The 15,393-nt window shown below is 41.6% G+C and overlaps 2 protein-coding genes across 2 annotated transcripts in view; one reads left to right on the forward strand and one right to left on the reverse strand.

The window, feature by feature from the left end:
- Nucleotides 1-302: 302 nt before the first annotated feature.
- On the reverse strand, nt 303-4,093 carry LOC149523607 (uncharacterized). Its single transcript, XM_089782074.1, is given in 2 exon segments — nt 303-3,197; nt 3,199-4,093. Coding segments are annotated over 2 exon segments (1,221 nt in total). The 5' UTR covers nt 3,399-4,093; the 3' UTR covers nt 303-2,176.
- CHD2 (chromodomain helicase DNA binding protein 2) overlaps nt 3,229-15,393 on the forward strand; it is a 106,383-nt gene continuing 94,218 nt past the window's right edge. Inside the window, exons 1-4 of the mRNA XM_075897008.2 lie at nt 3,229-3,369; nt 5,939-6,014; nt 6,794-6,885; nt 10,960-11,016. The gene's annotated coding sequence lies outside the window, so the exon portion shown is untranslated. The remainder of the gene's footprint in view (nt 3,370-5,938; nt 6,015-6,793; nt 6,886-10,959; nt 11,017-15,393) is intronic.

Genomic DNA, 15,393 nt, shown 5'->3' on the forward strand with positions numbered 1-15,393 from the left:
CCCCTATTAGGAGTCGTTTGAGGTAAGCAGTACATACAGTTTTCACTCCCTTCTGCACCTCCGTCCCAACCCCGACCCCCCGTCCCAGCCATCAATCCCTTCCTGTACCCCAACTCCCTGTCCCAACCCAGCTAATACCAGCTAATTTGCGTTAGGAATACCAGCTAATTTGCGTTAGGAATACCAGCTAATTTGCGTTAGGGCTTTAAATCGGACTCCTGTGTAGACGCAGGCAATTACTCCAGGCTAGTGAATTTCTAAAATGGCAACCGTCTGGGAACATGCAAATCAAGCGCGGGATATTTAAATCCCGGGCTTGATTTGCAACTTCGGTATGCTTCATTTTCCTCCCTACATCGAAGTAGGGGGCAAGTGTAGACATATCCTGACTGAGGAAGGTTGCCTGATGCCTGAATGGTTCCAATAGTAGTGGCCAAGGTGGGGGATATACCTGGGGGGTAAGGTGATTTTAGTGGCACTAGCTGGGGTAGGAGGTGATTGCTGGGTCAGGATAAGAGGTGGTTTTGTGGCAGTGGCCGGAATAGGAGGTGATGGCTGGGCTGGGCCAGGCGATGATTTAGGTGACAGTAGCTGGAGTAGAGACCAATAGGCAGGTCAGGGCGTGAGATGGTTTCATGGCACTAGCCAGGGTAAAGAGGAGATGCCAAGACTTGGGCACAAACTGATTCTGGAAGCAATGTCTGGGGTAAGGGACGATGGCCAAAAGAGGTGTGTGAGGTGCTTTCATAGCACTGGACAAGTTTGTGGGGGAAGATGTCCAGATTGGGATGATTTTGATGTAGGGTTACCAGGTAGTCTAAAAAAAAATACCAGACACATTTGATCGGGGGCAGAGGCTGGGGTGGGGAGAGGGACCGGCTGGGAGGGGAGTGGGGCCGGCTGGGAGGAAGGGGGGGATGGAAAGCAGAACTGGCGGCAGGGGTGGGGGTTTGGAGGCAGCAGGGCTGGTTGGGAGAGATTGGGGGAGGGGCGGCCGGTGGGAAGCAGAGCTTGTTGGGAGGTCGGGGGCAGTGGGGCTGGCAGGAAGAGAGCAGGGGAGGGGCAGCCGGCAGGAAGTAGAGCTGGCCAGGGGTGGGACTGAATCGGCCGGCGGAGAGCAGGACTGACCCAGGCACGTGCAGATTCCAGGCTGCTGCCCGTCCTGCACACGGTCCCGGCGAAGCGAATCCGACTGCAACTCCACCATGCGCTTGACCAGCGCTCAGGAGCAGAGACAGGGCTTCCCCTCCTCCTCCGATGCAACCAGAGGCTCCTAGCGCGGATTGCGCCCCACCTCCCAACCACTCCCTCTGCTCCCGCCAGGCTTCTTTCCGGCGCCCAGCCAGAAATCCAGAAAATACCAGACTCTGCACATGACTGGTATTTTAAAAAATGTTTTACTGGACAGAGGGCCCAAAAACTGGACTGTCTGGTAGAATACTGGACACCTGGCGACCCTATTTTGATGGCACTGGCCAGGGTAGGGCGTGATGTCCGGACTAGGGGGTGTTTTAAATGGCCCTGACCCCTGCGTTCCAAGCTCTCCAGTTAGAGGCCAACCAATCACAACTGTTCACAGGGGCGTCCCTAGACTAGCTGCTAGCAACTGGCGCCCTAGGCCAGTGGTCCCCAACCTTTAGAGGCTCCCGGGCGCCCGGGGGCGGGGCCACACACGCACCTGGCGCCCAGGGGCGGGGCCACACACGCACCTGGCGCCCGGGGGCGGGGCCACACACGCACCTGGCGCCCGGGGGCGGGGCCACACACGCACCTGGCGCCCGGGGGCGGGGATGCCTTTGCACCCGGCGCCGGCATGTGCCCTGGGGCCGGAGCCGCCCGAGCGCCTTGTGCCGTGGGGCCGGCGCCGCCGCCCGAGCCGCGTGCCTGGGGCCGGCACCTGGGGCCGCCCGAGCGCCGCGCACCAGGCGCCAGTGAGTGTCGTGCGCCTGGGGCCGGCGCCTCCAGTGCGCCGCGCGCTGGGGGCAGGGCTGGCCCAGGTTGTCGGCGGGCGCACACAAATGCCCCGGCGGGTGCCATGGCGCCCGTGGGCACCGTGTTGGGGACCACTGCCCTAGGCGAACCATAAGATCAGCACCCCCCCCCCTTTCCCCAACCCCAAGGGCAGATATCGACTGAGGGTTTTGGTTCTGTGCTGGGGAGCGGAAGGGCCTGGAGTTCAGGGGCCGGGGAGAGGGAACAGGGTGCTAGTCGGGGGAGAGAGTCCCCTGCACCCGCCTTCTCCCAAGATTCCCCCCCCCCCAGAGAAGCCGGCATACGCCTCTCCCGGGGCGACCCCCCTCCCGCGGGGCAGGGGAACCCCCCCCCCCGCATTCCTCGTCCCCCGGGGCCGACCCGTCCCCCCCGCGCCGCCTCTCCCAGGACTTACCCCCCTCCCGGCCGCAGGGGAGCCTTGCTCCAGGCAAGGCACGGGAAGGGGAAATGGAAGTGGCAGGGTATTTGGAATTTGGCGCCCTAGACGGCTGGCTAGTTTGCCTACAGGCAGGCGCCGCCCCTGACTGTTCCTAAGCTTCCCCCTCCCCCAAGCAGTCGACATGGATTCGGAGAGGGGGCAGTGGCCTCGCGCGAGCCCGTAGATGATGGGAGGGGGAGGGGGGAAGCGAGAGAAGGAGCGGAGCCAATAGGCAGCGGCAGACGCGCTCGCGCTTGCCATACTGTGCTGCTGCGACCGTTGAGGTTGCGGTGGGGCGGAAAGAACAGTGCGAAGGGCGGCCAATAGGAAGCGGCGGTTGAGTTGCGCGCGGGCCCAGGCTGGGAGGGAGGAGCGCGGCCTATGGAAGCGGCGCGCACTGGGTCCGCTGGGGAGGGAGCGGCGCAGCCAGTAGAGAGCAGCGGTTGGCGCATGTGCAGAAGGCTGGAAGGGGGGGGCTGAGCGGTAGGCAGGGGGTAGAGGCGCAGGCCCAGCCCCTTCCCCGCCGGCCGCCGCAGTGAGTACTGACTCTGGCGGCCATGTTGTGCGGGGGGAGGGGAGGAAGGAGTTGAGAGAAGACGGCAGAGACAGACTCTCTCTCACACACACGGCACAAGATGGCCGGGGAGGCAGTCGCAACCGGGCTCGCAGGCGGTTTGGCCGCCGCTCGCTTCGCCGGAGTCGGCGAGGCGCCTGGGCACCGGCCTCGCGAGCCACTTCGGGCCCGGCTCTCGGGGGTTCCGGGGAGACAGAGAGCGGCGAGCCGAGCTCCGTACGGGGCTGCGGACAGGCGGAGGGCGATGGCGTCGGGCTCCGAAACCGTCTGCGCCTCGAGCTCGGCGGGAGGGCGGACGGGCGGCGAGCCCTGTGCCGCCGCGGCGAGGGCGAGGAGGGGAGCGGTGCTCTGTCCTCCGAGCCGCCGCCGGGCTCCGCGTTTGCTGGTGAGTGGTCCGGTCTCTTCGCCTCTCATTGTTCTTTGTCCTTGGGAGGAAAAACAACATGTCCTTGGAGCCGAGAGGGGGAGGGGAGCTCCCTGCCCCCCCCTCCCGCCCTGGGCTTGGGGAGCTGGGAGCGGGCACCCTCCAGAGCTAAAACCCCTTTCACTGAGGGGGTGTCTCTATGGCTGGGGGGCCGTTGGGTGCTGCGGAGCCGGAGGAAGCCCACCTATGGGAGCTCCCTGAAGATACTGAGTACTCGGTGTGCAGTTACCCGAGTCACCTCCCGTGCAGCGCCCAGGGGCCCCTGGGCACCCTAGTCTCTACATGGAGTACTAAGGGGGGGCTGCAGATGAGTCCCCGGGCCCCCAATGCAGCAGGGGGGAAAAGGGGGCGCACCCTACTCCGTCGCCAGTGCAGCATGGCAAGGGGGCATCTGCAGAGCAGTTACTAACTCCAGTACACCACTAAAGGCGAGTGGGGTTGTAGACGCTACTATATCTTTAGCCCCAAGTCGTAAGGTCCTAAAATAGTTCTTTAAAGAGCATGGGTTGCCTTTTGCTGCTGAACAGGGGATCAGTCTCCCTAGTTTGTAAGAACAAAGACGCCATATCCATTTCTCAAAAATAAAACTTGTGTGGTTTTTTTTTGGTTGGGGTGTTGGCTTTTAACTCTTCCTGCACCAGTGAGGGAAGGCAGGCTGCTGAAGAGACCGCTTCAGTATTTTAGTGAAACGGTAAATTTAAAATGTTCGTTAATCTAAAAATAGTTTGGAGACAACTTTAAACAAAACTCTTGAGATTTAAGCGTGATCCAATCTCGTGGTTAGAAAATTTCTAAGTTTATAAAATATCTTTTTAAATAGCGTTGTGCCAACTCTGCAACTTAGAAGTTTTTAAAAAATACTACAGTTGTTAATTAGATTGCTCTGCAGAAGGAAAATTGGTTACTTAAATGAGTAACATGTTAAAGTAACCAACTATAAATGATACTGACAAATATGTAGTTCCAAAAAAGCATTTGCTAAGGCGACATATTATGTATATGGTATTTAATTTCTGCATTTTCTGATATCCAGGCTGCAGTTATTTGCATAGCATTTTGATCATTGTTCAAGTGTAACTGTTTAATAATTTAGAACTTGTGTAATAACTATTACACAAGATTCCTTTAAAAGGAAAAGTTTAAATGGAACACTTATAGTTTGCTTCACATTGGCTTACATATTTAATGATTACTCACATGCTTTAAGATGAGTTTCAGATTCAAAATCTATGAAAAGTTACTGCAGAATATTACAAGGTAAATTAAGTAGCTATTCTTGTATTAATTGCAGATGATATGTAGCCATATTTGTTGCCGATTATCTAGTGTTGAGTCATGTTCAGAACATGGTTCTGGGCTGCTTTTTTTCAAATAGGATAGTTTAAAGGTAAATCTACAGTTTAATGTGTACCTCGTACCCGATTCACATTTACTAGGAGATAATAGAAGTGGAAAACATTGTGTTAACCTCGCACACGAGTTATCTTCGTTTTAGATTTAGATTGTAATGGTTTTGTAACTAAAGTTTACATCTTTGCAATTTTGTATAGACAGTTTGCAGAAAAGAGAGTTCTAGTTTTAGGTGAATGCCTGCTGTATTTTCAGCACAACCTTTTTTTATATATAAATTACTAATGTGGATTGTTTCCTTGGAATGTTGTTTCAGCTTGAATATTTAAATTGGTTTTGAAAACACAATTGCTCTCATTTCCTAAATTTTGTTTGGTTCCTTTAAAGGATTTGCATTTCATTTATATTAGCAGTTACTGAGATTTGAATTCATGTTTTAAGGAAGCTTCAGTGTGAAATATGTGTGAATTTAAAATACTGTTTCTTCATAGAATTGCCTATGAAGCTTTTATTTAGCTGTGGAGTATTTGGGGGTGAATAACTGCCAACCAGTTAAATATATAAAGCCTTTTGACGAAAGGCAAAGAGAAACTTGGTGGTGCTTGTGGTGTTGAAGAGCAAAGTTTGAGGACTGATTAAAGGTCAAAGATGCTGCAAGTTTTAAAAAACTGGTATCTCACTTGGAGAGAGAGAGAATAACTTGTGGCTTAAAATTCAGAGGAGGATGACAGGAGCCATTTTAACATAGCTTGCTGTTAGTTTTATTTAACTTTGTATTGTTACATTTTTAAGGGCTTTTGCATTTTATGGAGAAAAAGGATTGAGGGCAGTTATGCTCAATTTGCTTTTTCTTTATGAAACATACACTGTTTTGATTTCATCTTTATGATTATTGGTTTGGTGATGGTAAAATATAAAAATAATGGGAGAGGGACAGGCAGTTTACCTCTTATTGGACTGTGCATGTGATGTTTCATAATCCCACCACTCACCAATGTCTCTTGAAATGTAAAAAGATCAATATTTATGTTGCCAATATGGACAATGCTGTCTTTGAGTTAGGACTAAATCAGTACTCTTAAAAGTTGCCATTATTTTTATATCTTCACAAGTAACTTTTTTCCCAACATTTTTAAAGCAAACAGTAACATTTGTGTGTGTTTTGTTTTTGTTTTTAAAGATAGAGTTCCATAAATGTTTACCTACTTGATGGCTGACTGGCTTCCAGGAGAATTGTACAAACCTAATGTTTTTAGGTAAGAATGAGTTCTAAGTTTTACTTTTACACAGCATCATTACCCCTTTGTTACTTTCTCATTCGTTGGGGTTTGTTTAACTGTGTGCTTCTGTGCTTTACTAGGAAAGGTAAAAATGACCTCCCCCCCCCCCCCCCCGCCCCAGCACTCCTGCCTCCCCCAAGTGCTTATAAAATGAATGGGGTACAGTACACTACTATTTGGATTTCAAAGAGTATGTTTTAATGTAGTTAATTGAAGCAAAACCACATTTTAAATTTTCATGTGACGTGTGTTTATGATGGGCATTCTGTCAAATGTGATTTTGTTTTAATAGCTTAAGGTGAATTAACCTATATCAATCTTGTCCGAAGTTTTGGGGAAAAGCTTATCACTTTACTTTAAAAGGTTAACTTTGTATGTCGTTTACCCATTTTCCAAGTGAAAAAATGTACTGCGTTTTGTTAAACAGTTGAGTTGTACTTTCTGTCACTGAATAAAGTTCACTTAGACACACTGTAGATTTTAAAGGTGGCATGAAAATTGAATAACCAACGTAACTAATTTACAAGAAGCATATTGGAGACAGGAAGCCTAGCTGTTTATTTTTTAAGAGCCTGATTCTTTAAATTTGTTTACATTTATTATTTCTCATTTTGTACCACGAAGTTGCTCTTCATTTACTTGTTTTATACTTTAGATGATGACTTTCTAGTGATTGTGTATTAGTTATATTTACAGAAATACATACTTTACGTTGTTTAAAAAGATCAAAAGCTAACTTTGTTCTTTTTTTAAAGGATTGAACCTGGGCACTGTTTATTGCTTCCAGGGGCTGATCTGGTAAACATGGAATAAAAGGAAATTTTCAAAATTCTATCATTTATATCAGGTACGTAATATTAGTGATTCTATTAACCTCTTAAAATTCACTTTTTCAGCAAATAAACATTGAACTTGTGCCATGGCATTTAAGGCATTAAAGTATATTGAGCACAGTAAATGGATGGTGTTTTGTTCAGGCTTTGCATTCAAATTTTAGTGTATACTACATATAGTTCATAATATTACTGACGTGCCCTCTAAATATAAACCTTTCTTGAGATTATGGGACAGTCCGTTCAGTAAAAGGAGCTGTACCATCTAATACATATACATAGTAACATAACAAGCAAAAGTAAAGAATATAAGTAGTAAAGCAGATATTTTAACATGTCTGCATATGCAGCAGTACACACATATTCAGAAAGTTAATGAGTTAAATTTCAAAAATACATTGTTCCTCAATTCATTTATTGTATTTCGAGCTTATTCTGTTTACGTTGTTATACCAAAACTATTTTACATAGAACTAAAAATTAGCAAAAATCAACACCCTTCTCTCAATCTCCTGCCTGACTTGAGTATAAAGATCCATTCTAACTTGGATGTAAACTTTAAGGTTCCAGACAATTGCTTTAACTTTTCAAATACAAATGTATAACTTGTAAATGCTTCTGCTTGTTGCAGATGAAAGTGGGTCTCCATTTTACCCTCTTCAGGAGTTCATGCCAGTAAAACAAACAAATGAAACACTTATATACAGAGACAAGTGTGCAGCTTTACAAAAGGGTAGATTACAACAAAATACAATTTTGAATGAGGATGCTATGTAAAATTTAACAAGTCAGTCATGTAATTATATAATATGAAACTTGAGAATTAGAGATCCTTACCAGAAATTACCTGGCAACTTTGAAAGCATTCATGAGGCTTCTTATATAAATCTTCAGTTTACTAGACGAGAATGCTATGAAGTCTAGGCCCATCAAAGACAGGCTTGTAATTATAGTAGAACAGTACACTCAGCCCTGTTGATAATTTTCACACTTTAACCTGTGAAATTCACGATTTTTTTTTTTATTCTTGTGGTCAAGCCTTTTTAAGATCCAAAATTAGCCATTGTTTTTGACCTATTCATAAACACAAGTTAGACATCACAGGTTGACTTGGTTTGGCTATCACTCCCTTATAAGGCATTTGGAAATAATCTTAACGACCTTGAGCTCATCCTGTACCACCATGGCATTATTTGTTCTGCATACATTGTACATCTTCTCTAATGTTCTCTAAACATTTTGACAGCTATTTAGACCCTTATATTTTTGTCCCTTTAAGAATACGAGATCTGCCATACTGTGTCAGACCAAAGGTCCATCTAGCCACGTGTCCCACAGGGAATGAACAGAACAGGTAGTCATCAAATGATCCATCCCCAAATCTTACATCTTTTGTTCTTCTGTATTGGCATCTGTTCTTTAAATTGTGTAGACCTCAGTCTTTAAAAAAATCAAGGAAAGGGGTGAACTTCAGGCATCTGAAAGAGAACATGTTTGTCAGGGAATCCATAAAGTAGTTTGTTTGTGCTTTGGAATCACTGTACTGCTGTTGTATTTAACCAGAAAATGTGACATCTAAAAACAAGTGAACCTTACCTTGACTGGATTGCTGCACTGTAAAGAGACCACGTTAGACGTAACTCCTTTAGAGCTTGATTGCATGCCCTTAGTATGAGGAGCTATTGTCTATGGAGTAGAGTATTCTCTCTGGTGCAGCCAGGTGTGTAACTTGTAGGATGAGATATTAGTGCAAAGGACCTCCATAAAGCTGTCTGGAAATTCAGATACTTTTAGGTTTTGGGTCTACGCTTGTTTTGCAAAGTTACAACCATTAGTCTTATCAAAAGATTTACCTTTTCAGATAGCAAGTAAATTAAATTATAAATGGAGATGTAAATGCTATTTGACTTGAATTAATATTTAATAGAGACCATTTTCCTAAGTGGGGTACATATATCATTTAAAGTGTCAATATGTCATTTAAAGTTGGAAATTGAAAGTATAACAGGCATGTAGGTGAATAATAGTGGAAAATAACTAGTGAATAGGCAAGAAACAGTGTTGCCATTTCAGTGCTACATTATTTGCTGGGGATTTTTTTTAGTTCATTCATTAAGATCTCCTGAGAACTGTCTACTTATGGATTGCTAGCTGTTTTTTCCAAAGTTGTATTGACTTGAAGAAAATTCATGTTCTCAAACATGCTTTCTTTGTAATTGAACCATGTTGTGTCTGTGTTTGATTGGGCAATTGTAACCTGAGTAGAGTCAAATTACTTACTGCATAGTAGAGTCATCATGAAAATAAGGAGATGTTTAAACTAAAATAGAAATGATCTCTGGACCTAGATCATATGATATTCTATTAGAAATGTCTAAAATTGGACTTTTAGGTCCAACTTTTCACTCTTAGTTGCCTTTAATGAAGTTTCTAGCACTACATGTTTTCTTGGAAGAGGGTATTGATGTAAACACTATAATGGTAGACAAACTTCTATTAGAATACAACATTTGAGGTTGCTTTTCAGAGGAACCTCTATCAGCTGATTGAATGAGAACTTGAATATGCCAAGTAAAACAAATACTGTTGAATATTATATACTGCTATATCTAATAGAAGCTGTTGGATCATATTTTAATACACTAACTCCTATAAACTCCATATATAGCATAGTTAGGCAAACTCGCAATTGCATGCTGGTTGCCACTCAAGTTTTATGAACAGGTTTTATGAACAAAACTATAATTGTTGGAAATAATTCATTCCAAATGTGTTAAAATGGAAATTCATGTGGGAGGGAAAAATAGGAAATAAAGGGAGTAACTTGAAGGCCAATGATGAAGTAAAATATCAGAATCTAGAAACCTGTATATGAAAATTGTGGGAATTTATTATGAATACATTCACATGAAAGGGGGTCATGTTTTTTTCTTGAATAGATTTTGAAGGAAATGGGAGAAATTTAGTTGACTAACTGCTGTGAGCAAGTGATGCTTAATTCATTTAATTATAAATTATATTAAGGCTAGCATTAATGAGTTAAATATTTTTGAAATTTTTAATTTTTTTTCATGGGGAAGATCTAGGATTCAGACAGTATTTTTATTGGCTCAACTAAGAACAATGTCTTAACTTATTTAAATGTTTTCTATAGTTATGTATTCACAAACTCAGAGCCTTTGATACTTGCGTTTTGGAGGCTTTACAGATGATTGTAGGTAGAGCAATTTATTTTTCTCTGGTAGAAGTGTACTGAGATTCTAATATTAGTGCAAAGGACCTCCATAAAGCTGATATGGGCAGTCAATAGGCTTTTAATAAGATACTCAGTTATGAAACTGATGACCACATGTAGAAAACTGGACAATAGGGTATAGAGTTTTGTTATGCTTACAGTGAAAACTGGCTGCCTGACGAAGGGTCTGCTATACCTTTGTGTATAAGGTATAGTAAGGGTATATACCTCTGCATATAAGGGTAATATTTCTGCTATATTTAACTGCAATAAGTTATTTGATTAACAATAGTTTGCTAATTATTATTGTTAAGAAAGTGAATGAAGTGGAAGTAGTAGACCAAAAGCATTCATTTTATATTCCATTGCTGCCTGGTTAGACTTCAAACCAAAAGCGCTATGCGTTTGTCCTCTTTTCATATTGCATCTGAGGTGTCACTAGAGATGTACTACTACTCTGTGGTAGTTTCCATAGGATGCATCCCACGAAGTGGATTCTAGCCCACAAAAATTTGTCCAAACAAATTTGTTAGTCTTTAAGTTGCCACAGAACTCTTTTTGTTTTTGATTGAACAAACTAACAGTTACCTCTCAAACATAGGCAATCTGGGATGGCAAAGGTCCTATGAGTATATTGAGGTGCAAGTTGTGGTTAGGACACATTCTTTCTCAGTGCTGTATGATTTTTGTTTTTATTGGGTATGTAATCCTACAACCACAATGAATTATAGTGGCATTTTTTAGCTAGACTGAAGTAGCACTTTCTGGTGTTTATATAGACATTTAAAAATCTGGTGAATTTAAGTTTTGATTAATTGATTTGCAATATGTTAATATATGTTTTCCCCTATAGATAGTTTGAGGAATCTACTGAGTATGTACAAAATAGCTGATGTTGATGGAAGCACGGGTAAGTTACTCCTCCTAATATTCTTGCATGTGATTTAAAATAATTTATGGCTATAATTGCTGTAAATTTGATTGAAAATCTCTTTAAACTTGGTTAACTTGAAGCATAATTTAAATAAGAATAGGTTTATTTAATGGTACCAGAATCATAAACTTAGTTTGATGTTATGAAATGCACTTTTTATAAAGTTTTCTCAATCGTAAATCTTTGGTTTAATGCTGTAGCACTCTTGCTCTTTTATTTCGTGACTTCTTGATAAGAACAAAGGTTAAAACATCAAATCTGCAGACTGCAATAGATTAAATGTTACCTTATACAATAGTAGAGTACTTGATCAGTTTTGTCTCAATTTGTGGTATAAAACAAGGCGAACAGCAGCCTGAATGTCTTAAGAAGATATTTTAACTCCATTTCCCAAGCATTATCATTGTGCATGCCTATGAACAGCAACAAGGGTCCTTAAACAGACGAGTTAGTAGTTATCTCCAGGGAGCTTTCTAACACTCAGAGCTATCTGTCATTGTCTTGTTCCAGAGATCTGTAATTTCATCAAGATGCTACTGTACATGAGTTTGGGATATGACCTGCCACACACAACTAGTGTTTAGGGTTTCATTTAGGAATAGTTCTATAGGCAGTCAAAATGCAAAATTGTCAGGTTTAAATAGGAGACAAGAGTTGATTATACATAGTGCAACATTTGGGATAAAAATGGATGTAAAGTGTATTATATTTTGCTAAAAAGAGTATACCTTGGGACTACTTTGTATGACTTCTAAAAAGTGGGTTCTGAAACATGTTTCTTTATCTGCACAGATTTAAGTCCTCTCTTATTGACTCTGCATCTGTGCATATAATTCTTTGCCCTAATTTTTAATGCATTTTGTGTTTGTGCAGTGGAAGAATATGCCATGGAATTTACTTTGCTGCAGAACTGTGCTCCAAAATTTAAGTTGGCATTTAACACACACTTGTGAAGATAATCTTCCAAATGTGAGAAGTTAACTGATTCAGTTGTCTTCTTCCTTAGTCTGCAGACAGTCTGAAACAGTAGCTCCAAAGTATGAAGTGCTTCTGTCATCTTAGTAGGGTGTTAACTCTGAAACCTGGAGATTATTTTAAATGTTGACATTGACTGTTTCATTGCGCTTCATAATAGCAGACCCCTCCAGCTGATGTTCTTATCCTCTGTTCAGACTGCCTTCCATGCCTCTGCAGGTGCCAAAAGCCCAACTGTCTCCTCCTTGGCTGCCAAAGCTTCTATCTTCCTACTGGTAACTGAATCTCAAGTCCTGCCTAAACCCCAGGAGCATACTGTAAACAGAAAATGGGTGGAGGAGGTATAAGATTTCACTTTCGTTACAAAAATAATTGGGGATAGCAACAGTACTCTTGGCTCCTTCTCATTCATTAAAAGCCTTGGTTCTTAATTTAAATGAATCTGTTTAGAATCTCTAAGCTGTCACACCAGACTACTGTGTAGAATCCTAGGACTGCAACTTGTATCTGACGTTGTGATCTTAAAATTCTTCGCTGACTACATATCGTGCCCTTTTTTGTTCCTTTGTATCCTGCCCACTCTATCTTATCTTATCTGCTTTTGTGCTGCTTTTCAGTGCTTCTTATGCTTGGAACAATATATCTTTTACTATGTTCCAAGCAGTCTTCACTCTTTTAAACCCATTTTTGCCATTCTTTCCACCCGACACCATTGTGCTCTCTTCCTCTCCAGCCCTCTTGTCCGTCTCGACCTCTGTTAATGTATGAGAACCTGCATGATTTCTTGATACGTCATAGTAAGGAGTAGAAAAAAATAAGGGTGAAAGTTAACTTTTCTTGTTAAAGTTAACCCCACCTTTTTCTATACCTTTACTTTGTCTTAATTTTTTTTCTTTAATTTCATTTTTATACTTACTATAGTTAGAGCTGTGATTTTTCTAGTAGCAGTTGAAAACATCCCAATTGCCTTCGGAAGTTACTCACTTCCTTATTGTTCTTTGTTTAATCTCCAGGAGAGATAATGCCTGAAATGGATTTGAGGAAGAATTATCTTTAAAGTGTTGTAAATTTAAGTTTAAGCTGAAAGTGCTAGTGAGTGGGCCTTGAAAACTTTCTTGAATAAGAAATAAAAGCATTTGAGTTCACCATAAGTTTGCCCAACAACTTTTAGGTGCTATCTTGTTTGTAAAATTTTTCCACAATTTGATTTCAAATGTGCCTATCAGAAGTTACTTACCTTAAACAGTCTAGACAAGCTATATGATGTGAGCAAAGATTCTTGGGCCCTTAACTTCAGGTACAATATAAATTCTTTAGAGCTGGAAAAAAAACTTCCTGAGCAAGACTGCTTTGTAAAAAGTTCCAAATACATAAAGTTACAATTGTCTGCCTGTCTAGTTTAATAGACAAGGCTTTTCATCCCCTAGACAGCCTTTTTAAGTCATCCTGTCCTTACCCAGGAAAATCTCATTGTCAATGGAAGTAAACTAGTTTTTCCCTGGGAGACCACCTGCATTGCTTACCTATCCACTTTTTTTAAACTGGATAAGACTGCAGTGACTCTTCTGAGACCAATGAAGGACTCATTTGTTGTATTTTATTCTCTTCTTGAAGATCTACCTTCTTGTATGGATGAGAATTTCATCAATTTCCACATCCTACAATGCAAGACAGTGGCACTAATATGCAAGTCCATTACATATGTTTCTGAGAGGAAGACTTGTTTTGGTAAACTTGGACAAAATAAAAGCTTCCAGTTCTAAATTTTAGAAATTTTTTGTGTTCATTTACTTCTCCTGGGATTTCATAGAATCATAGAGTTAGAAGAGACCTCAGAAGGTCAAGTCCAGCCCCCTGCCCAAGGCAGGACCAATCCCAACTTTCCCTTATAAGTAGCTCTCCTTTTCTGATGTTTTAACTCTTAAGAAATTCTAATAGAAAAGTCTAAGAATAAAAGACACACTTTCTAGTTAGTTGTCTTTATTTAAAGTATTAATCTTACAACTTGGTTGGCATTTTATCTTTTTGTGTTACTTAAACATAAGATGTTTTTATATATATGTATTTGGACATACCTACTTAGGGAATTGTTGTGGGATTTTGGCAAACATAAGAGGAAAAACTGAACACTTACTGTTGGCTACAAAAGATTGCAAATTTATTTGTTGCAGTGGACTATTACCGAAAGTCATCTTTCTAAATTAGAGCAAAAAGTTAATATTGTGAGTGTGAAGAGAAGATACATGTAGAAATTTTAAAATTTCAAATGTTTGGTTGAATATGTATCTAGGTACTGCAGTGGACTGTTAATAAGATTGGCAGTTGTATAGTTTGAGGATATGAAGGAAACATACCAAACCTTGTGGTAACTGCCTTAAATAGCCTAGATATTAATCTTGTTCAATTAGAAATAAAAATACAATAGGGTGTAGGAAAACTTTTTGAGCAATAGTGATGGCTAATTCTTTGATTCCACAAAAGGACATAAAGAGAACATAAGATTCAGATAGTAAGAAGAGGAGTCTTAGTCATGGATGCCCAGTGTGACTGTTTAAAAAATCAAGCCATTGTAGAAGTGTCACTCAACGAGAAATCTAACGTGTGAAAATACGTTGAAATATTTACTAGATGTACCCTAAAAAAAACACAGTTTTACCTGTGTGGTTGGAAGAATTGTCCAAATTATTTACTGATGCTATTAATACTTTCCTATTGTAACTCCTTTCACTGCAGGATCTTGTTACAGAAATGGTGACATTAGCAAAATGAAATTCAGATTACCACTGTCAGTTGTTTCCAAATTCATTGGTACAACCAAATATGGCTGATCCAAGCACAGATTACCTTAGGGATGATATATTTTATTCAATCACATTTTGCTTTGTAGTCAGTTGGAATGACCCAACAGAAGTAGGTTTTCATGGATAGAACTGCAAAACAAAGGCTTACTATGGTTATCAGATCAATATTTGGCTTCCCTTACTTCTTACCAATAGAAGCTGTAATCATAAAAAGAAACAAGAAACTTGGTGAATTTCATTAGTATTCATCTCAGTCACCTAAACATTCCCAAATATTTGACAGACAAGAATTGTATTCCTGTTAGCCCCAGCATATTAGACACACAAAATAGGTGAGGTAAAATCTTGTATTGGACATGAAGATGGTCCAGTAAACCATATTGCCTCACCCACTCACTGACGAGATTGTGGTTATGTCATGTTTTGGTACTTTAGATTTCATTAGTTCCTAAAAATATTTTGAAACACTGACTAATCTGTGTCTAAATTGGTTTAAATCTAGATGAGTATGTAAAATATGATATACTAGCAAGTGAGACCCGTCGTTGACTGGGCAAAGTAATTTTCCATTGATCAC

This window comes from Pelodiscus sinensis, chromosome 14 (assembly GCF_052426305.1).
Source record: "Pelodiscus sinensis isolate ZL-2025 chromosome 14, ASM5242630v1, whole genome shotgun sequence".
Classification (NCBI taxonomy): Eukaryota; Metazoa; Chordata; order Testudines; family Trionychidae; genus Pelodiscus; species Pelodiscus sinensis.